The sequence below is a fragment of the Gastrolobium bilobum genome, unplaced genomic scaffold (genome assembly GCF_033153095.1).
Source record: "Gastrolobium bilobum isolate Gb01-03AN ecotype WA unplaced genomic scaffold, APGP_CSIRO_Gbil_v1 utg73964, whole genome shotgun sequence".
Taxonomy (NCBI): domain Eukaryota; kingdom Viridiplantae; phylum Streptophyta; class Magnoliopsida; order Fabales; family Fabaceae; genus Gastrolobium; species Gastrolobium bilobum.
The window spans coordinates 1-24,473 of record NW_026899965.1 but is presented as its reverse complement, the minus strand read 5'-3'; the positions used below and the strand labels follow the sequence as shown (position 1 = coordinate 24,473).

General features: G+C 32.3%; 2 protein-coding genes across 2 annotated transcripts; both read right to left on the bottom strand.

The window, feature by feature from the left end:
• Positions 1-19,307: 19,307 nt before the first annotated feature.
• Positions 19,308-21,130, bottom strand: LOC133294411 (uncharacterized). The gene is made up of 3 exons (XM_061493059.1): positions 21,033-21,130; positions 20,123-20,211; positions 19,308-19,678 (listed from the first exon to the last, which is right to left on the bottom strand). Exons 1-3 carry the CDS (start codon positions 21,128-21,130, stop codon positions 19,308-19,310), a joined length of 558 nt encoding a protein of 185 aa, XP_061349043.1.
• A 5-nt stretch (positions 21,131-21,135) lies between these two features.
• LOC133294416 (flavin-containing monooxygenase FMO GS-OX5-like) lies at positions 21,136-23,433 on the bottom strand. Its single transcript, XM_061493063.1, has 5 exons — positions 23,314-23,433; positions 23,020-23,102; positions 22,723-22,858; positions 22,361-22,534; positions 21,136-21,309 (listed from the first exon to the last, which is right to left on the bottom strand). Exons 1-5 carry the CDS (start codon positions 23,359-23,361, stop codon positions 21,136-21,138), a joined length of 615 nt encoding a protein of 204 aa, XP_061349047.1. The 5' UTR covers positions 23,362-23,433.
• Positions 23,434-24,473: the final 1,040 nt, after the last annotated feature.

The following is a 24,473-nucleotide window of genomic DNA, read 5'->3' as shown; positions in this document are numbered from 1 at the left end:
TCATACGTGGGCTGGTCTTTAGTGGGCCAAGTTATTCCTCAAATTCAAAAATATCACAATTAACTACTATAATTTTAAAATTTATACTTTTAAATTCAAAGTGCAACAAAATTTCTCACTTATTATTAAGGCTTTAATGTTTCTAAAGTGAATGTAGATAAGTTATCTACATTTGCTCCCAAAACGACGTCGTTTTAGGTTAAAAATTAAAAAATTATAATGAAAAAGACTATTATAATCCTGAATAAATTATAATTACAAAAATATCTTGATTTTCGCCTCAAAACAACGTCGTTTTGGACTCATAGATAAGTTTTCTAAAAGCGAACCCTATTATTAATTACAAGAAAATGTATTTGTCTTGAAACAATATGTGACTCTTGCCTTTTCTAAGCATTGATTATGTAAGACAAGTTTCATCATTTTATGATTGACATATTTTATGTATGTGAGACCCACATGATTGAAAGTGATTAACTTTAGTCAAAGTTGGATAAATTAATAATAACTTTAAAAATGGGATAAATTGATAAATAATTTTTAGAATAAGAATAAATAGTTCATCAATTAATAAGTTCATGACATTCCACTTTTTTTTTTTTTTTTTGGTAAGCAATGACATTCCACTTTATATCATACATGATATGATATGGATCTTTCTTTTTATTTTGTAATAAAAGGTTATTTCTTGAGGAAAATAAGTACAAATTGATTTTAAAGGAAACTTTCAAATTCATATTTTAAAAAATTTATTGTGAGTACACTAATTTAAAAAATTAAAAAATTCACTCTAGGTTTTAAAAAAAACGCAAAATATCAGTCATATTAGTGGACGCATTAGTTTCTATAAATAACAAATATGACTAGTATTTGTAGTTTTAAGAGGCCATAATAATGAGATTTTCACATTTTCAAAAATTAATGCACATCTATAACCAAAGTTTTAAAAAATGAATTAGACTGATGAAATGAAAAACGTTGCACCTACCTTGATTTCCTAATTACGAATATAAAAGGGTTAAATGAAAAAAATATGATTAAAGAAAAAAAAATCATATCATCCTTTACTTATTTACACTAAATAATAATTACATTTTTGTTTGTTAGATAAAATAGGTCTCTCAAATCTTAAGAGATAATTTAGTTTTTGTTCACGATACTACTTACTTAGGCCCACTAGATGGGCCCACTCACTTAAAGCCCATATCTAGAACCTTCCAGAGGGTACCCATGGCAAGCCATAGAGGCTCACCACTGGAGCTTTCCTCATCCTGCACTGCTACCCCTGAGTACACTGACACAGTGGGCAGCTGATGAGACAGCTCATGGGCTGACCAGCTCAAGCCCCCATACAACAGAAACTCTCCTCTCTAAATACCCCTCTCACACATAGAGAAGAGGCATCTTCTTCTTTCCCACTTCTCTCATATGCTGTCAATCGTTTTGGTCTAAAAAATAAAAAAAATAAAAAAATAAAAAACTTTATTTTCTGGAATTCAACGTCTTCAGCGACAGAACAACTACTATCGTTTTCCCTCTTCTCCTTTGCTACTTGCGTTCTTCTCCTTCGTCAGTGGTTGCTCTTCCCCAGAATCGTTTTCCCTCATAGTTCTTCTCCTTAGCGTTCGTGGTTGTTCTCCTTCATCGCTGGTAGCCCTTCCCCTCTTCCTTTTTGGGCGTTCAATGCTCCTTCCACCATTTTCTAGTGCGCCTATGCTCCACGACCGGTACTTAGAATTTTTTTAATCCCATTCTGTTACAGAGAATTTTCTATACGAACAATGTACCAAATATTTGTTCTATTTTCCACTCCTAGTGTACAACATAAGAACTCATATACTAAGACTACAACTTTCGTTTGAAATGGTTATTTGCCAACTTTAGTTAAATGGGCCAAATGAATTTCTGAGAAATTGGTCTTGTTAATGCCCCGCCGAACGTAATAAAACTCACCTACCCCTAAATCTGTTTCTTCGAAGGTGGTTCTAAAAGATTTAGGTATGAACAGCAATAATCAATAAGGTAGATTCAAAAAATTTCTCGAGTTTAAGTCACTATTCACTACTCATTACTAAATCTTCTAGTTATGTTTGTTTGAAAATAAAAACACAATAAAAAAAGGAATGCCTATCAATTATATTTCTGTTGTTTGAAAATAAAATTTTCAGCTGACTTTTATACTTGTTGTCATTCTGAAATGCATAACGATGATACGAGATCAATGTAAATAAAATACCGTCTCGAAATAGTTAGACAGTACCAGATAAAATATAGCGTATTCTGTTTGTAATTAAAATTTGGATATTATTGAGGCAATGTTAATTGGAATGTTCAAATTTCTGACGTGTTAGTTTTTTTGTATCTTTCCTGATAGCATGGATGAGATCTTTAATAATCATGACACGTTTTTTATGGCAATCTTACTAGTCTTTTTTGTTTTGTTTTACTTCTTGAGATACCTCTCTGACTTGCTGTGCTTTTGTTGCTGTGTGTTTTCAAAGGGGTGGCTCGAAAAGAACTAGTTGTGGAGCTTGCTCAAATGGAGTAAACTCAATTGTTGACTCATATTGGCATTGTGTCAAAGCAATTACTTTCATTGTAAATAAAGACAAATAACACTTTATTTCAGTGAAAGTAATTTTTTTTTCTCCCTAAAAGTCATATGTATTTAACAAACAATGAAAGTAAACATTCCATTCACTTGTCAAATACTTCAAATGGAGCTTTACAAACTACACTTTGATTTTTTTTTTCTTTGCAGCAGTCACTGTCTTCATAGTTCCAATGAGACAAGAGTTGATTTTTTTTTTTCTGTGAAACCCTTTAATCATTTGTAACATTGATACCAAGATACAACATCAGCTGTATTATTATTACCAAGATACCAGGAATTGTCCCTAGAGCAGTCATTTGTTAACTGTGTGTTGATGGCTGTTTTAAGATGCTCGTAGATGTTAATTGTGCTGACCATTTCCATTTTGTTACATATTATTTATTTAAATAAAATGTTAGTTTCACCATATACAAATTTTTGTTACCAGAACCGAATTTGTCTTTTAACATCTTTATTAAATCACTTTACGATGGTATAGATGTAATTGGATTCTTAAATAAATGAAAAAAAGGTAATTGTCAATGTTACTTTATAGTATAAGTACTTCTTAAACATTATATTCAAATGCAAAATGTGTTTTGCAAAAATAAATTCCTTTAAAAAAATAACTTCAAAAAAAAGTTAGAGATTGAAATATATTTGCACTTCATATGAACGAGACTTTACAGAGGACAGGAAATTAATTCTTGTGTGTTAAGTTAATCAAATTTATATGTACCTTTGATGTTAGTCGAACAATGCGTTAAAAAAAGCAAGAACTAGCCTTATTCCACAAAAGTGAAACAAGGATAGTTTTGGAGAAACTTCGTGCACTTTCAAAAGTTATCTCTACCAGTATAATACTTGTTAATTTACAATCTCAAATGAGGCCGAAGAGCAAGCACAATGGTCATAATGAAATTAAGTTATCTCTACCAGTGAAACAATACCAAGATACGATAAAATTACAAATAAAAGCACAAGTGGTTCATCTCCATCATCCTCTGAATTGTCAATTTGTACTGGTCCCTTAATACTGCTATTATTATTACCAAAAAGCTCCCAGGATGGTCCATCTTTGGTCTCTCCTCTAGTTTTTCTTATACTTTGCCTCTGCCCTACATGAAATAACCACTAGTTTACATATATGAGATCAAAATGGAAGAGACAGAGATGACCCACTAAAGGAATAAAATATTTCATTACCCATCTGGAGTGAGGTCAGGCACAAAGTGTTCTATGAAGCGTGTAGCTGCCTTATAATTCAAGGTTGTAGATGGTCATAGTGGAGCTTCACAACCAAAAAATAAAAATACAATAAGAACTGGTAAGCTATTTCCAAATGTAGAAAACACAATTAGCATGAACTCACAATCTCTGATTTGACAGTATGATCATATATTATCAGAATAAATAATTATCCTACATCCAGAAATTTTAGGTAGCAAAAGTGTTTCTTCCTTCAACTATAACACAATCAACTATAACACAATCTATTTAACATGAGGCTAGGAAACTACAAAAAAAAAAAAATCAATGGCTTTGTAATGTTCTCAGGTTATATCAAGTTACCTTTGTGTAAACCATGTGCTTTGGGACGGTGTATAGGCAGGCCCTGTGAAACTCAGCTAGCAAAACATCCATTTCCTGTGTAAAAAAGGTTTTATACAGACTAGTCATAATTTAGAGCTTTAACATTTTAATTAGATCACTTGCTTTAGACCTACATAATGTTCAAATGAGTACATAGACGTGCAAAGCCTTATAAATTAACACCAATTGCACCAAAGCCTTACAACTTTAGATGATGAGGAGGAAACTACTGCTGAACCATTAAGGGCAGCATTGAAATCAAATGAATTAGACAAGCCTATGCACAATATTGAAGCTCATCAACCTATATCAAAGGCAAGACATATCCCTTCTCCTCAAAGACTCCAAGAGCAGCAACAGAAGCACTGTCTCTCCAATAATTTGCCACCCAAACTGGAAAATCCAGGTTCTTTTTTAATTTCAAGTGCATTAGCAGATAAGTCACTTCCATACCATGATGGAAAAATAGAGAATAAATTAGTGAAAATTTATAGGTTTATTTTTCCAGCAGATTTCATAATAGTTGATTTTGAAGCTGACAAGGATGTGCCTATTATATTAGATAGGCCATTCTTAGTTAAAGAGGATGCTATAATTGAATTTAAAATAGGAGAATTAACCATGGGAGTTAATAAGGAAAAGATAACTTTTAATGTCTTGAAAGTCATGAATTTCGTGGATGAAGATTCTAATAATTGTTATGCTATTTCTGTTTTGGATCATCTGGTTAATGATAATGTGTTTTTAAATAATAAAAATACCAACTTTGGAGAATGTAGCTTCAATCGTATAGAGTCTAAACCAGCCAACCCACTCTTGAAAGATTTGATTCAAAAGAAAATAATCAATTGGTTGGATACAGGGCAGATTGTTCTAATTTTCAAGATAAGAATCAAGTTATTTCCAAACAAGATTCGATGGTTAAAACATCACTGGAGCAACTATGTAGATAAAGAGAAGACTTTCATTTCTTTACTAGATGCTGGATAAAAGAGAGAGAGTTTAAATTGATTAGTTAGTTAGTGAACTTGTGTGGTTAGAACGTAGGTTAGTTTAGTATGTGAAAGCTGTCAAGTTTGGTTTAATTTTCTGAGTAGTTTTTACTAATAGTAAACTTCGTTCTTTTATAGACACTACGTAGGTTTCTCATGGCAGAATGCTAAATAGGATTTAAGTAGTGGTTAGTTTGTTTGTGTGTTATGTTTTGTGTAAGTCTTCGTATGTTTTTTTTACAAGTGTGTTTATGTTTTAGTTCCATGAAGGAGTTGAATTGACGCCATTAGCGTGGACAGTGGTGCCAATGGCGCCAATTGTGATCCAAAGAAGAAGAAAAAAATGGGTCGATGCCAGTAGCGCCAGAATTGGCGCCAGTAGCGTCAAGAATAACAAAATTGGCGCCAGTTGCGCTAATTCTTACGCGAAGGGCGTGGATATGTATTAGACGAGGATATGTGTCAGACGCTGTTCGCGTCAATTTTACGCGAAGCGCGTAAACGTAAAAATATATGTTTACGTATATGTAAAATAATAATATTAATGATGATGATAATAATAATAAACAGAAATAAGTAATTAAAAATTAAGATAAATGTATATAATATATAATATATTAATAATAAAATAAATAATACTAATAATAATATATTAATTGATAAAAAGTAAACATATATATGAATAAACTACAGAAAGAAAATAAAACTTAGTACGTAAACGTGGAGTTATCTGATAGATGTTTACGAGAATCTTTCTAGAAACTTACACGTTGATGACCTACGTGGTTAGTTATCTGAATGGTAATGATTACTTAGTTACTAAATCGTTCGAATCTAACGAAATCTAACTTAACCGTAAGCGACTCTCTTTATATATATATATATATATATATATATATATATATATTGCTGTTCATATTAAGAAAGGGATAGCAGCGAGAAGAAAGAAAAAGAAAGAGAGAAAGAAAGATCAGTGAAAAGTGAAAGAGCGAGAGAGAAAGAGAGATCAACAGAAAAGAAAAGAAAAGAAGGAAAGCGACGAGACAGAAGGTAATACTGGGAGGGTTCAAAACATTCTCTCGTATTTATTTTCAATCATTTTGCGAAAACGATGTTTAACTTTAATACCTCTGACATCTTACCAAACTCTTTTCTTTATATATTCTCTCATCCTTCTTCTTACTTTCAAACGATATGTATATTTTTTTATGCTACTGTGGCTTTGTTAAATTCTTCTCTTTTAGTATTCTTGAATTTATTTGTTACAGTAGCTGAGTTTTGATTTCATTCTTCTACGGTTCCTTCATTTTCTTTTAAATTTGGTTTCTGATTGCTAAGTTGGGTCGTTATTTGGTACCAAATAATTACAAAGAGAATATGTAAATTTAACTGATGAAGACTGCTATGAATTGAACCACAAAGTTTGGGTTTAGACGATTTGAGGGTAAGAGACGCCTTATCGTGGTTTGAGCTCCTCCACAATAAATCTTTCATATGCAGGAGACCACAAAGTTGGGAAATTATTTAGCTTCAGTTAAATATTATACAATGTATTATTTATCATATTATTTCATTTTATTAAATTATCAGAGAGAATGGTATTTTTTCGTTATTATGGCTGGGAATGGTTATAGTTAGAAAACCTCAATATTACTGAGATTTTCTTACGTGTGCTTGTTTTGTGCTAACCTTTCCAGAAAATCATAATGCTTACTCTAAGCTTAGCAGGTGAAGGATGGAGTATCAATATTTACTATTATGAGGACCGCATGGAGTTTTATATTGTAGTAGAAAATCAAGGAGCCGCTTTCATATTCTATGCTGATAGCGTGGAGACCTACACCTATAGGCTAGATTAGGATAAGACTTTTGTATTGTATAATTATGTGATGTAAGAAATAAACTGAAGTGATGTAATATTTAGTAGACTGTAGGACCTATGTAAAATAGTTTCCGTATGTAACTATCTGACTTAACTTTGCCTATAAAGTAATGTTGGTAGATGTTTATATAATTTTCTCTACTATTGTTATTAATGTTAACTTCGTTCCATCTTATTTTTCTCTGACGATGTATAAAGTAAAAAAAAAAACATATATATATATATATATAATCATGTAATATTCCTTATTAACATCTGTAGCAAGGGATGTTACAAGGTCAACATTTTTCGATATGCAGGAAACGTCAATTTTTAATTTACTTTATTTTTTAACTAAACATAAAAACTCGATTTATAAATATAATATTTTTTATTATAAAATTTAACATAAAAAATTAATAAGGCATGCAAAATTATTTTTCTTTATATTTATATTATGAATATTTGATTGGCTATATGACTTATTATGGGCTGCTATAAAAAAAAAAAAAACTATATTATATATATTAAAAATATTATTTGATATTAAAAATAATATTTAATATCAAAATTAATAAGGCGCAACACAAAAAGACATAATGATCATATTCTTATGAAAGTAATGTATAAAATGTAAAGTACTCAAATTATTTAAATTAAGTGGGTTAAATAATAATGTTTTGGGCTGGAGTTTGAAAAATTCATTTAATAAACGACGAAATCAAATTTAAAAGTTACTAAGAAACTGTGTTCATAATATATATATATATATATATATATATATATATATATATATATATATATATATATATATATATATATATATATATATATAAACAGAAAGTTTAAGTGGGGTTAGACACCATTCATAATAATTTTTTACATACTATAGTATGGAAGCTTATGTTGCCATTATTTTTCAACTTCATACCCATTAAATCTGGATTCAGTTTTGCTGCTACATGAACTTCCTTTGCTATTGTTGCAATATCTCTTGAGATATCAAAGGAACTAGGCCAAACCCAATTAAAATCACAAACTGTTAAGTAGATATTATCAATGATTTATGTAAATAAAATAAAATATATGGCATTAAACAGATTTTCTTTAATTATCTATTAACTAATAATCGAGTTGATTATAACCAAACATATTTCCACTATCAATTTGAAAAAGAGGAATATTATTTAAAGGAAAAAATATTTATTCTTTTAAACGACATATAATTATGTCATTTTAAGATAGAGAAAGACACAACATGGTATTTTTTTATTTAAAATTTAATTTATAAATAAAATATTATTTTTTTTTTAAAATATAATTAAAAAAAACATTCACTTTCTCTCACATGATTTTATTACTTGTATTTTTCTCTCACTTAAAATAACATAACTTCTGACCTTTAAAACAATAAAATAGCATCAACAAATGCATTTGAAAAGTAGCAAAAACAGCTAGTATAACTGTGATTAGGGATGAAGGTGGACTGGGTTAGGTCGAGTTTTATTCCGAAAAGCCCAAGCCTATGCCAAAAAAATTTAATTTGGCCTGGCCCGATAACATAATACGAGTCTAACTGTTAGCCTAGCATGTCCCATTTATAAAATGAAAAAGGCCTGGTCTGGCCCATTAGCCTGCTAAGATTAAAAACAAAAACATCTTTATACCTTTTTTTTTTCTTCAAGCCATACTTATTACATAGCCAATCTCCACTGTATATAAAAGTTTGGATGGTTTCTTCAGCCAATCTAGTATGATATGCATCAATAACTCTTCCTCTAGCACTAAATATTGATTCTGATGGTAATGTAGAGATTGATACATATCTTATGTCACTACTGTAACACCTGTGTGCACCCGTGTATTAAACATACAATGGTAATGGCGCAGCTAATTAAATGCGAAAGCTAATTTTTTCTTTTCTATTATGATCATATTATATTAACCAAGTTGACTTTCTTACTCTTTTCAAAATAAGGCCTGTATGTAAATTGCAATAAATAACTAACTGAATTATCTCATAATATAAATGTGTATCTAGTCACGGAACTACAACACGTAGACCGGACAATAATCATGATATATTATACAACTCAAATAAAATCAGATATAACTGATGTCAATGTGGCATGGACAACCTCCATGCTCACCAAATAAGGCAACATAGCCCAATCACTGTCTCAAACAGTGGCGGAACTAGAGGGGAGATAGGTAGGGCCCCCGCCCCCCTAAAATTTGATGGGAAAAAATTATATATATAAATGGTATTTTAATAATATTACAAAATGTGTGTGAGTGGGTAAATTACTGACATGCGTGAGCGTGAGGAGGACTCTCAAAGCAAATAACCATATACAAATATAAAAGCATAACAAAAGCCAACATATCAGCACAACAACATGCATATCAACTCAACTCCGGCCTCCTGCCGCTAGAGGTATCTACCCCTGAGGTACCTGTACCTGAAAAATGTGCCCCAACACGGGGTGAGATCTCTAAAAAGAAATCTCAATAAGGCAAGGGGTCCTCAAAGATTTCTCCACCCCAAGGTCTCTTACATGTGCAATATAAGTTCCAAAATAGTATAATAATATCATTTCCAAAATCTGTGCAATGCAGCATATATCCATGTCATATGTGTAAGAATCCTACTGGCCAGAGAACAAAAGATAGGAATTACATACGTTTACAACCTATAGTACAAGGAATACCGCTTGCACTTCACCCACAGATTTACCATCTTGTATGACGCCACATACTCAGGGGTTACCGTCTAGGTGGTGCACCACATACATATCATATGTCACTTGCAGTCAATAAAACAGCTCAATAGCATGTCAAGAATCATCATTCATTTTCATAAAAACACATCATGCATATAAATCACCCCTCCACAAGGTATGATGGAACCAACAATGGGCAAAACCGAGGACACGAAAGCTTTCCTCTCAAGCTAACAATCCAATCAAGAGTCCACACCAGTCCAATGTCACCAAAAAGCACCCTCACAGTCTATTTATAACAGAAACAATGATTATTATTTATAGCCCAAGGTTTGACTAAGTGTTTAAGACTTTCCAACTTGTTTTAAGTGATTTTAGGTTTAATCTGCAAGAGGTATTCGAATACTCCTCGATGAGTATTCGAATACTCCATGTCTTCAGAAAGTATCCGAATAATTTCACTGAAGTATCCGAATACCACAAGGTATCCGAATACTTTTTCTACAATATCTGAAGACAACAAGGTATCCTAATACTTTTCTACCCAGAAAAGTATCCCAATACTCATTGATGAGTATTCGTCTACCTACTAATGAGTATTCAAATACTTCACGAAAAGTATTCGAACCCTTATCAGATAGAATGCAGAAACTCTTGTAGTTTCTGCATAATCCTCATCTAAATCTCATCATCCTCTCCAAGAATATACCATTTTTGTTGAGTAAAGCCAGAATTTTGTGGAGATTTCCCCCACATACAGCCACAGTTTTGAGCATGTTCATTCTATGGAGATAATGTTGAGTTCTCTTGGAAGAACACTCATTTGGTGCTTGTTTCCTTGACTTTTAGTGTATGTTTCTTGAATCTTTTCTTGAAAACCCCCTCACCTTTGAGTTGTGTTCTTGAGTTCTAACTTTGAGTTTCTCTTAAAGGTGTGTTCTTTGTGGAAAAGATGCATCTTTGCTTGAGAAAAGTGGAAGCTTAAAGCCTTGGAGCTAACTTGAAGAATGTAAGCATGATTACTTGGAGAAATGGTGACCAAAATCCTCCCCCACCCACCTACATGATTCGGCCATCATGATGTTACTATGGGGTTGATGTTTTAATTTGATAAAAATGGGTTCTTGAAGTGGTAAAGGGTGGAGAATCATAAGTAGGACCAAGGAAAATGTTAAAAGTGTAATCTTTAAGCTTAGGAACTCTAATCTTGCTTTAGGATGGAATTTAAATTCTAATGACACTATCATGTCAAATCTACCCTAATGATTTTACTTAGGATTTCATGTCTAAAATTTAATGAAATAATGGATTAGTGGACTAATTAAGTGTAGGACCTAATTAAGTGAAGAAATGGTGAAGTTGACAAATTAAAAACCTAGTTTCTATCACCTAAACAATTTGGCCAATTAGGGATAAATTAGGGTTAGTATGTTAAAATTGGTTTTAAGATCTAATTAGAATACTAATCAAGGGTTAAAGTGAGGTGGACCATGCATAATGGATTTATTAATTATAAATCCCTAAAAATGAACCTAATTAGGGTTTAGAAGCACTAATTATGTAATTAGTGACTTAATGAACTAAGACCTAATGTGACTATGTGGGAATGCATAAGTGACCTAATAATGGGAAAACCCTAAAATTAAAGTAACTTAGGGTTTCCAACTAAACCTAATTAGGATTTGCTAATTAAATACACTTTGGTTAATTGACCAATTTTTAGGCTAACTTTGGGAGACCATATCTCCCTCCACAGAGGTCCAATAGGGATGTGAAATACATAATTCTGAAGCTTGAGATGTCAGCTATATTTTCTCAAAATTTGGTACCATTTGAAGATGTGTAGCGTTCTGTAGGTCTGATTGAGTGGAGACTGCGTAGGGAGGCCATGTGCAGGGGTTGTACGTGTCTGTATGTTCCACGAATTGTTTCTCCCTCAGTTCTTACTCAAATTAGGCTGATGATATATCAAATTAAAGCTAAAGGTGTCTAGTTTTCTATGTAAACATTTTAGAGCAATTGATTTAGTAGATTTTCCAGAATCGCAGAAATGGTGAAGGATGTTTGGGGCTCTGTTTGGAGTTGGCAAGTAGTTTTGCTTGTCCAACTTCAAACGATGATAACCGGAGCTAGAGAACTCCAAATGAGGCATGTGATACCTTGTTGGAAAGGTAATTGAGTCTAGATTAACATATTAAAAGATGAGAATGTTATAACAAGTGGTTTGCGCACAATGACTAGAAAACAGAAGCATGTACAGTTATAGGAAAACCGTAAAAGTGATATTTAAGCTAAGTGGGTTTATGGGAACCCCTCAGTTATAGGAAAACCGTAAAAGTGAGATTTAGGCTAAGTGGGTTTATGGAACCCCTTAGTAACCTATAATAATTAATGTTCAAGGTTATAAATGACATATATTGACGATAAATGTCTTGATTAGTTCTAAGTTAAGTGGAAAAGGCCTTAATCTAAGAGAGTTTATTAATGGACTAAGTGTCTAATGAGTTATTGTGGACTTAGAGAACAAATGAACACCTTATGTACCCTATGTATGTCACAACCATGAAGGATATATATGGCTAGGATGAGTTAAAAATAATACAAGTTATCTTAGTTTCCTTAGAGTGTAACTCTAAGTTGATTGAAGTGCTTAAATCACATAGTTGATTTTGTTGTAAGATAACAATTCCTTATGAACTAAAACATGTAATTATGTAATTAATGGTCTAGACTTGTGTTGGGCATGTTACTGACATATAAGTATGGAAAATAGAATCATTAAATGGTTAAGTCTTGTATATGACTTGATTAATTACCGTGTAATTAATGATGTGAATGGTTCCCACTCTAGGTGTGCCTAGAGAACCTTGCACTTGAGGATTGTTTTGGAGCATACGTATTATATTGGAGTGTGGGCTTGTGCTAAGCTCCTTGAGGTAAGCTCATGGTTTTGGTTGCTCCTCTCTCTTGTGGCCCCACTATGATGGAGGGCATTATGGTTGAATTGTATAAAGGTATGTGATATGTGGTATATGTGCATTTATTCACATTCATATAGATATTGTATGATTCTTGATGTTTTGATGATGCACTGATGATGTATGTTATGATGTTCCTAGCCCGTGAATATGTATGTAGGCTGCCTATGGCTTGAGCCTAGGAGTCACACTAGGCATGTGGGACATTTCAGTTAGCTATTCTTCGGGAGAGCCCTTGAATAGTTAACCAGAGGATGAGTTATGATGTTATGTTTATGTTGTATGTTTGTTATATATGCTTTATATATGACTTGTCATGCAGGAAGTGGGTTAAGGGGATTAGAGAATCCTCTAAGAACCTTGGATTTGGAATTGTCTGTGATGGAAGAGAGCTGTTGGAAGGTTGAGCCTGGTTCATTGATGTCGCCAATTGCCCAATCTGTGTCTGCAAATTTTGGATTATGGATTTTGTCCTCTGTTTAAACTCCAGATTGTTGGTGGCCATCTGTTTCATTAAGTCCTCCAAGGAAGGACCATGGCCAGTATTTTGCTGCTTCTCTGGTGGTTGTTGTAGCATTTGTTGGGGAGCAGCCTTCTGGAAGTTTTGTCTCTGCTGTGGGATGAATTGTTGCTTCTGCTAATATGGAACATTTTGCTGACTCTGGTTCCATCTGAAGTTGGGATGATTCTTCTAGCCAGGAGTGTATATGTTGGAGAATGGATTATTCTGCTATTGGAATAGTGGTTTCCTAGGAAAGACTGCAGCTACTGACTGATCTGCAGGAATGGTGTCCTCTTGGAGAGAAGGACAAACATCAGTGGGATGAGAAGGGTCACCGCATATGCACATGGATTGTTGGACTGTGGAGCAGAAGTCTAGACTGTCTGGGTAACTTCCAACTGTCTCACATTGTTGCTAATTCATCAAGTCTAATTTCAATTCTCTGATTGTCAGTACTTGATGCCAGTACTATTGCCTAGGCCGGAGTCGCTTGCACCTGGTACAAAGCACTGCTATTGGCTCTCGTTCCAAAGAGTTGAGCATTTGCAGCCATATTTGAGATCAACGCCTTAGCTACATCAGGTGTTTTGTCAACAAGAGCTCCTCCACTGGCAGCATCAATCAGGTTACTATCCATATGTAGCAATCCCTGATAGAAGTAAACAATAAGCATCTGGCCAGGAATTTGATGATATGGACAGCTTGGGCAAAGTCTCTTGAGCCGCATCCAGTATTAATACAAATTTTCTCCATTTGCTTGCCTTATTCCGTTGATTTCCTTTCTGATTACAGTGGCCCTTGATGAAGGAAAATACTTTTCGAGGAATAGTCTAGACATATCAGCCCAACTTCAAGGTCAGGATAATGAATACATAAAGGCTGTTCATTGTTAACATCAGGGGCAGCCAATTGCATAAGTGTTCTGTTATCCATAACTTCATAATTAAACAAATCACCAACTGAATATACACTATGTTAAGGACTCGAACAAACAGACTTAGACTCAATAGACTCAGACTCTAAGGTATGCTCAGGGATAGCACTACTGTAAGTCAACCTACGAACTCTACTAACAGCATGCATTGATCTCTCTATCTCAGGGTCATATGAATATAAATCATCAACACTGGTAGTACTCCTAGTCATGCATTACAGGCACAGGCATATGGCAGTAAGATCACAAAACATACGATATGACACAAAAACTACTGAAAACAACAAACAGAAGCAAAAATAAATCTACGAAAATATCAAACGACCTCAAAACACTATGGGACCAACTCTCTTAAAGTTTAATTGACCATACGAACTCAAAAGTCAAATAAATTTTTTTTCAAAAAATAAAATAAAATAGTAAACAAAGGAATTTGGCTAAAATTGGGCCTTCATCATTTATGACTTTTGATCGGGATGATCACCTCCTTCAGGTCACCAATTTTCAAAGCGATCAGAGCAAGTCGATCAAGTGCAGAAATACCCTATACGTCATGAAACGACAAAGAAACATCAAAACGGGTTAGTAAATGGCAGAATTTGATAAAATAAGGGTGATCGCACTCCCTTTTAGGGAGTGAGTTATGCTCTGAAGGTCGAATTCCTTTGGAAATAGAGCTCCTGAAACTAATCTCTTAGACAGAAGTCTGACCAATCGCTCAAAAATGCCCAAAAACGCACGCTGTAATGCAGAGAATGCAATAACTGATAGAGAAGATACAATAACAGATGCAGTAATAGGTGCAAATCGGAATGCAATAATAGATGTAGATCAAAAAGCAATAAATAGGGCACAAAACAATATGCAGAACACACATGCAGAAATGCACACGAATGCAAAGCCTGAAACAGGAAGCAAGACGAAACAGAATGCAGACAGATGAGATAGATACAGAAAAACGAAATAGATGCAAAAACAATATGCAGACAGAAATTCTAAATCGAAAACAAAACAGTAAACAGAAAATAGAAACAACAAACAGATAACCCAAAATGAAAACTGCAGAAAACGAATATATATATATATATATATATTAACATAAACACAAAAATGAAAATTAAAAGAAAAAATAAGAAGAAGAAGCTGAAACAGAAAACATAAAAATTAGAGAAAGAAAAAGGGAGAGAGGAAGAACGTTATTGACGTGCAGATTCCCCGGCAACAACGCCAAATTTGACGTAGACTGTCGAACCCACGCAAATTACCGAGCTTTAGGTTTGTAGTGATAGGGCAATTTGGATCGTCTCCCAAAAAACCTGCTAAAAATAAAAAAATACTCTATAAAAATAGAATATAAAAGGGAAAGGGGGATTTTGTTGATTTGAAATTTAAATAAAAACAAAATTGAAATTGGGATTTAAAAATCAAAATTAAAAGCAATCAACCTAAGGAATTTGGTTTCATTAATTTATTTCGTCATTGGATAAAAATAAAATTATCAATTTGTGATTAACCCCAATTGAATTCGGAATCCTCAAATTCAATTGGAAACCCTCTCTAGACTATCGCCTAGCATTTGGTTGAATATAGTATTTCAACTATGCAATCGCAGTAGTTTTAACCTTTTCAACTTACGTTCATCGGGTTAATTAATCTGACCATTAAATCTAATAATCAATTTTCCTTTATAGAATGCATTCGCATTATTCAGTTTGAATACCTACACTCGCATGATATTCAACCTGAATTGGAAAAAAATGAAATTGATTAAAAAGTAAAAGCATATATTCTTAAATAAACTAACGAACCCTTAATCCTTAGATTGATTAAACGTGTTTAGCCTAGCATCGCGAGGTTAAACATCATTCAAAATAAAACAAAAAGAGAAGAAGATGATGAAAAGAAAAGAGTGCAGAATTTTGAATTTCAAAGAAAAACTTCAAACAATCGTTTAATCCAAAATCTAACTGCCGAAGGATTTCCTAAAGTTTCCCTTAAATAATCCACATTCAGAACGGGTTAGGGATCCACCATTTCGGCCCATACATAAAATAAAAACTTAATAAGATAAAATAAAACATTAAAACATGGCCTTGGGCCCTAAACACATTGGGTTCTAATTTAATTTACAAGTCTAAACGTTAAAATAAAATTCCAGCAAAACACGTCATCTTGGGCTCAGATTTCGACCATCTTCTCATCTGACTTGGGCTTCAGTGGCTGAAATAGAAATTGTAGCCCTTTCTATTAGCTGCAAAACGCAACAAGAACGGAGTCAAGCAGACATCTGTATAGTGAGATATGGCCAAAAATCAATTAAACCCAATTAAAATCTAGATTTCTAATTTGACCTGAAAGACCTTTATTTAACTCAAATAAATCCTAAAAATACTAACCAAAAGTAATAAATAAGTGTAACAAAATATGCGTTATCACACACACACACATATATACATTGGCGGACCTATTTGGTTGCCAATGTGTGCAAGTACACACATACATTTCGTCATACATTTTTTAATTAATTAGCAATGTCACTGAAGGAGAAATTTAAATGGCTGCTTTGCCAGGAAAACAAGCACATGTACTAAAAAGAAAAGTTATATACTGTTAAAGAAAGTGAGATGACATATTATTCAATGAATTGATCATGTCTTTTTCTTAACATGACAGAAAATTTGGTTCATCTAATATGAGGGATATAAATCCCTTTTTTGTTTATATTCTTTTATCTTTAATGCATTTAAAACTTTGTTTAAATTTTTTTTTGGAGCCACTGCCCTTAAACCCCCTCCACTAAATATTCGGACTTAATATGCATACATAAATAAAGTTTTCTGGGTCCGCCACTATATATATAGGGAAAAATATTTCTCAAGTTGCTTGATATAAGTTTATCTCCGGCCACCTTAAAACTACGTCGTTTTGTTTATTTATTTCCTTATATTAATTGATTCACCTTTGAATAGTTATGATTCTCATTTTCTCTCTCTTCCTTTATCACCATTGATCCATCTTTGTACGATTATGATTTAGTAGCAGGAGATAACATTATCTCAAGCAGCTTGAAAAATGATAAGCCCATATATATCTATATATATATATATGTGGGGAGGGATCATTTGACTCAAGAGTAAGACTTAAAAATCTTACTCTTCATCGCAGCCGTTGATTTCCGTTCATCTAACGCTTATAATTAATTGTTATAATTTATTAAATGATAACCATTAGATGAAAGTAAATCAACGGCTGCGATGAGGAGTAAGACTTTTAAGTCTTACTCTGGAGTCAAATATATATATATATATATATATATATATATATATACTGGTAAAATAATATCTAACGTTGTACGTGCAGCAATGACAAGTGTATGAGCAGGATTTTCCACATTTTATGCTTTTACTTTTTGTATGGTTATGATTTCTCATATTAAATAATTTAAACCACATATATATATATAGGGGTTTACATTTCTGCAGCTGCTGTACGTGCAGCAATCAAATACTTGCCATATATATACTTTAAAGTATTAAATGCGGGAAATCATGACCATACAAATGATGAAAGCATTAAATGTGGGGAATCATAACCATACACCTGTCGTTATTGTACGGCTGCAGAAATAATTTTAGCATATATATATATATGGGGCAAGATCTTCGTACATCGATGATGTAAAAATAATAATTCTTACACTCAATCTTAACCGTTAATTTTTGATATCTGACGGTTATAATTTATTGAAAATTAATAATTATTTAATGAGAATAATCCAATTAATTACAATCGTTTGATGGACGAAAATCAACGTTTAAGATTGAGTGTAAGATTAGCATATATATATATATGCATTGTGTTATAATTTTTTGTATGGTTAATGTTGTACGAGTAGCTTTGCTCAAAATGTAAATCACACAAATAATAAAAAGAATTACAGGATGGTGTTTGTCCTTTTGAAATGATTCAAAATTGTGTCATTTTGTCAAAATTACTATTTTATGGTAATAAAAACATATTATAATCGGAGAAAGTGAGAATTTTTTTAACGAAATATAAAATAATCTGAACTGAAATTAATGTTTTTTTAAAAAGACAAATATTTTTTCCATTAAAAATAGGGGAATATTATTCTTATGTTATAAGAGATAAAAAAAAAAAAAAAATCTCTCTCCTCTCTCCTCTAAGTTGTGACCTATGATGCACGGATACTGACACGGGACACGACACGACTCGCCGACACGTTAATTCTAAAAAATGGCATATTTTGACACGTTGGGACACGTTTTAATATTAAATAATATTTTCAATATATATAATATAATTTATATTTAACAGATATAACAGTCCATAATAAGTTATATAACCAATCAAATATTCAAATTTCATAACATAAATATAAACAAAAATAATTTTTTGTACCTTGTTAATCTTTTATGTCAAATTTCATAACAGAAAAAAATTGATTTATAAATAATTTTTTAATTTTTAGTTAATAAAATAAAATTAAGAATAAAAAAAACATGTCAGAGTGTTGACCACGTGTCGAAAAAAGTTGACTGCGTGTCAAAAAAATATGTCGGAAAGTGTCGAAGAGTTGATCGTGTGTCCTAAAATATTGACTGCGTGTCAGACGTGTGTCGGAGCGTGTCCGACACGCACATTTTTAAAAAATGCACGAGTCCGTGCTTCAGAGGTTGTGACTGCATCAAAGAATTTTTCTCTGATATAACGTGAGAGTAATATTTTCCTTAAAAATACAATTAAAACAAACAAAAAAAAAATCAGTACCACTCATATAACGTGAGAGTAATATTTCATTTAAAAATTCTCTGATATAACGTGAGAGTAATATTTCCCTTAAAAATTAAATTGAAACAAAAAAAAAAAAATCAGTACCACTCATGGATTAATAGAATCGAGTTACAAGAGCAATCCTTAGAACTTTATTAAAGCGAAGGCATTAATTACATATATTCCAATAAAATACACAAGATTGGTATACAATTGGATTATGCTAACCCAATTGATGTCTGAGATACAGGCGTAGCTATATATATAGAGACTATAGAAATGGAAAGGTAAACTTTTTAAGCATGGTAAGTTTAATAGAATGCGGAGGAAGATCTTATCATATTATGGAGTTGGAATTGGCTTGTGAATTGGCTTGTGAATGTTTTGGAAATTTTGATTTCTTCACTTTAGGAAAAGGCCTTTTAGGTAAAGGCGGTAGCGGTTTAGGAAAAGGCTTTATCCTGATAGGCTTAATCTTGAAAATTAACTCTGGCTCAACATCAAGAATTGGCTTTTTCACTGCAAATGGTTTTGGAATAGGCTTAACAATGGGAGTTGGCTTTGGAATAGGCTTAGGGAAAGGCTTAACAATTGGAATTGGTTTTGGGAAAAAAAATCCTTTGAATTTTTCTTCTTCATTATGTCCTCCTAGGCTTGTCTTTGTCAGTTGCTCATTTACAAGCTTCCCATCAGTGTTCACTTCATTCCCTGTGTAAGAAATGCAAAAGTACATCACTTAAATACATAATATATAGTTCTATGATAGTAAATTTGAATTCTTTCATGTAGATAGATATAGAGTGAATATATAAATACAAAAAAGAAAAAAAAAATTATGTGCCAGTCAAAATAGCAAAATAATTATACCACTTTGGTGACCATACTACTAGATGTCAAGAAGCAGAATATACCACAATTTACATGCATGTTGATGCTAAAATAAATCATTGATTTGAATTAATTTGGATGACAATAATAACAGTCAAAGTCTAACTAGCAAGTAACCATAATTTTCACTGACTGAATTTAGTGTATGAAGTGTTATGTCTAAGTGGTATGGTCTCTATTTCCTCAAAACTCAAGTCTCAAGAAATATACACAATTCATTAATAGTTTTCCATTCTTCATTGAGTGTCAGCATGAGCCACAAACCTGAAACTTCAGTTGTTGCTATAGCAGAAGGAGCATAACAGAAGCTGGCAATAAGCAACAGGGGAGCAAAGAAAACAAATAGGCCAAATCTGAAAAAGGGAAATGCTTGAAGGATGAGTTACTCTTGTCCCATACATGCATTATTTATATTAGCTTTCTTGGGATTAACTATGCATTAAGTGCTCTATTTTTTTTTTTTTTAATACAAGTGCTCTATCTGCTATTACCCTTGTGAATATAGTCCTAGCTAGATTTTAGATTTAGTTAGGGACCATTATGAGTAGTTTGGGAGTGTTTATTGTTAGAATACAAACTCAACTTTGATACAACCTCTTCACCGTAAAACTATAACTAAAGTGATTTGTGCAAATCCAAGTTGCCTATATGCTTAACATCTGTGAGGTAATTTACATAAAAGTACCTAAGTTCTTAATGCTTTTATTTTTTAATCATTCAATAAATATGCTCAATATGCTTAACCAAAATGAACAAGGGATCTAGCCATCTATATTCTTATGAATGGGGTGAAATCCCCTGCATTAATATTTATTTTCTCTAATATTGCTCTTCTTTGCCAACATGCTGGCATACCAACAATCAACAAGCATTCACCAGGATCAATTAATAGCTGTTATATGTGGCCATGACTCATGCACATTGATAGAGCAGAGTTGCTCTGAGAATTAAAAGAAGAGTAAAAATGGGTTATTATTTCTGATATCGGTTTCTTTACATCAAAACTCTATTTATAGGAGGAGCTTGTGAATAAGCCACGTAAGTGACACCTCACTAACTCACCGCTTCTAGCACGTTCCTAACAACTTATTGACTCTATTTATGCAGCTATACAATTACATCAGCTCTCAATTATATTACAATATCCAATATCACTACTTATCTATTAAGCTACTGTTGAATGTAGTCCACTGCCCAGCTAGGGGGCCCAGATGTTCTCCTTGAACTCCTACACGTAACACACATCACCTCGCAGGGGAAATGCAATGTCATTGCTTTTAGGAAGCTGATGCACTTTGAATGATGGCATCCCAATAAACATCATCCCATTCATCTCTGGATTTTTCGTTATTTTCGAGAAAATTCTTAAAGCACTCTGCAAACATATTCTCACTCCAATCTACCAACGGAGGCATCCCAATTTGTTCAACTAGCCAGTACTTGTAGTCAACCTGCCAGAGTCATTTTCAAATAAGTAAATTCAGAAAAGTAAAGCTACCCTAACCTTAAAAAATGTCACATTTATACTTGGGTATAACCATGGTTGTTGATGTTGTTAAAAACTAGTGTAAAAATATAAACTTATCATTTTTACTAAGGTGATACGTCTTAAAACACAAGTAAAAATTCTCCTTAGTAAAAAGTGGTAAAAACTACGTGTAAAAACGTAAAAACGATTGAAACACAAGTTTTTACGTTTTAACTTAAACAAAAAAATCAAACCAGATCAACTTTTAACCCATGACTGGTTTTATTTTTATATTTTTAATAAAATAAAATAAAATAAACACTATTTTCATTCTCCAAATCAAATGCACAGTAACTTCTTCGAACTATTTGAAAAAAAAAGAATCCTCGCAAAAAGAATCTTCACGCGAGGCCGTTGTATTTCTATTTAAGAGTTATTAAACTTTATTCTTTTGATGTTATGGAACTTGGTTATAGGAGTTGTTAAACTTTTTTTTGTGTTTTTGGACTTATGTCTTATATAGTTTATATAATTATGTAACTTGTATATTTTAAATATGAAGTTATTCATTGAATTTTGAGTAGTGACTTATATGATTTTTTTTTTACATGTATATATATATATATATATATATATATATATATATATATGTGGGGTAGGATCTTTTGACACCGGTGTCAAATTTAAAGTTTGACACCTTATCTAATAGCCGTTAGATCAAAAAATATCAACGACTCTGATTTGTAAGCATGTGACACCATTGATCTTTTTTGAACTAACGGCTCGCAGATGAGATGTCAAATTTCAAATTTGACACCGGTGTTAAAGGATCTTGCCTATATATATATATATATATATATATATATATATATATATATATATATATATATATATATAACTTCGTATCTTGAAACGTAAAAACTTTACGTTTCGTGAGATTTTTACGATTTACGTTTCTATCACTCCCTTCTATTTTTAGGTAGAAACTCTATTTTGAGAACATTGGATATAACTATTCCATTGCTATCACATACCTGAAATGGACGAAGGGAATGAGTGTAACGCTTGGGCAACCCATTTTCCTCCATGAGTTTGTAGTAGTCTTTAACAGATTCCGTCATCTCTTCTTCCGTAGGTAAGTGAACCTTACCAGATAAAACCTTTGCAACCCATTTGGATTGCAACTCAGATACATGAAAAACAGCATCCTGGCCCAGCAAGTTATAATTAACCTTAATTATTTCAATAAATTATATATATATATATATATATATATATATATATATATATATATATCACTCTAAATCGTTAATATTTGGCTTGAAAAATTCTATATTAATAAAAAATAATTCTTCACCCAAAAAAAATTAAAAAAATAATAAATTCTGATAATAACCTTATAGGGTAAACCAATGAAAGAGAGCCATGGAGCCAATGCAGGAGGAAAGACATGTTTGTATATTGGACCAACGCGATTATCATCAACGGTTACTATTCCATTGGTTTCAAGGAATGGAAGGTGATACTTGTATCTGTCATATTCCATGAAATCATTAACTACATAGATAATCATTTTTATTTTATTTTAATAGATAGATAATCATTTTTCATATCAATCAAAAATGTAAATATGGCAAGGAAGGATATCTGGAAAGTGGAAAGTGACAAAATGTATGAAACTTTCTGATTGTACCCTGTGCAGTGGATTATGGCATCTGCATGTATAGAGAATCCATCTTCAAAGGCAACCAAGCCATCTTTATCTACACATTTTATCTAGCAAAAAGATATAATGAGAATCACCAATATCATATTCTTAAGAAAGTAATGTATATAAATATAATGTAAAGTACTCAAATTATTTTAATTAATTAAGTGGGTTAAATAATAATGTTTTAACCTGGAGTTTGAAAAATTCATTTAATAAATGACCAAAATAAATTAAAAAGTTACTAAGAAGCTGTGTTCATAATAATATTTTACATACCATAGTATGAAAGCTTATATTGCCATTATTTTTCAACTTCATACCCATTAAATCTGGATTCAGTTTTGCTGCTACATGAACTTCCTTTGCTACTGTTGCAATATGTCTTGAGATATCAAACGAACTATTCGATACAGATGTGGAGACTAGGATTTTAAATTCTTTCCTTTAATAATAAGGATGAAACATATACTTTCACCTTATTTTTTTAATACCAACTGAGCTGTTGTCTGTTTGCTTGTGACCAGAAAGGGTATTTGTTTACTTGCAAGTTGCATGGATACCATTATTTAGGACTGAAAATTTGGGTTGATAACACACATTATGACACAATACATATATGAATGCATGACACAAATTTAAAGAGGTTAGAATACAAATCCCTTGACATAACATGATATATGAATAATATGTCAATCTCAGTATATTAAAGGTTGTTTTCACCAATGGGGTGAAATCCCCTGCATTAATATTTATTTTCTCTAATATTGCTCTTCTTAGCCAACATGCTGGCATGGCATACCAACAATCTAACAAGCATTCACCAGGATCAATCAAGAGCTGTTATATGTGGCCATGACTCATGCACATTGATAGAGCAGAGTTGCTCTGAGAATTAAAACAAGAGTAAAAAAGGGTTATTATTTCTGATATCGGTTTCTTTACATCAAAACTCTATTTATAGGAGGAGCTTGTGAATAAGCCACGTAAGTGACACCTCACTAACTCACCGCTTCTAGCACGTTCCTAACAGCTTATTGACTCTATTTATGCAGCTATACAATTACATCAGCTCTCAATTATATTACAATATCCAATATCACTACTTATCTATTAAGCTACTGTTGAACTCCTACACACATCACCTCCTCAACAGTCACCACCATATAAACAATCCAGCAATCAATGCTAGACTTTTATATATTTTCACCACCGTATAAACCAAAGCATATACTAGATATCTTCATTTTTTAACCTGCTTAAATTCTAAGTAACAATCAATGCAAGACTTTTTTTTATATATCACACATGTAGAAAGGGCGACACTATGTTAAGGGACTAGCCCCAACAGAGAAATAGAGAACAAGAAAGGTAACGAAAAGAAGAATTTTCTGTTATGAATTCAATGAATGTTTTTCCATCGATTACACTATTGGTTT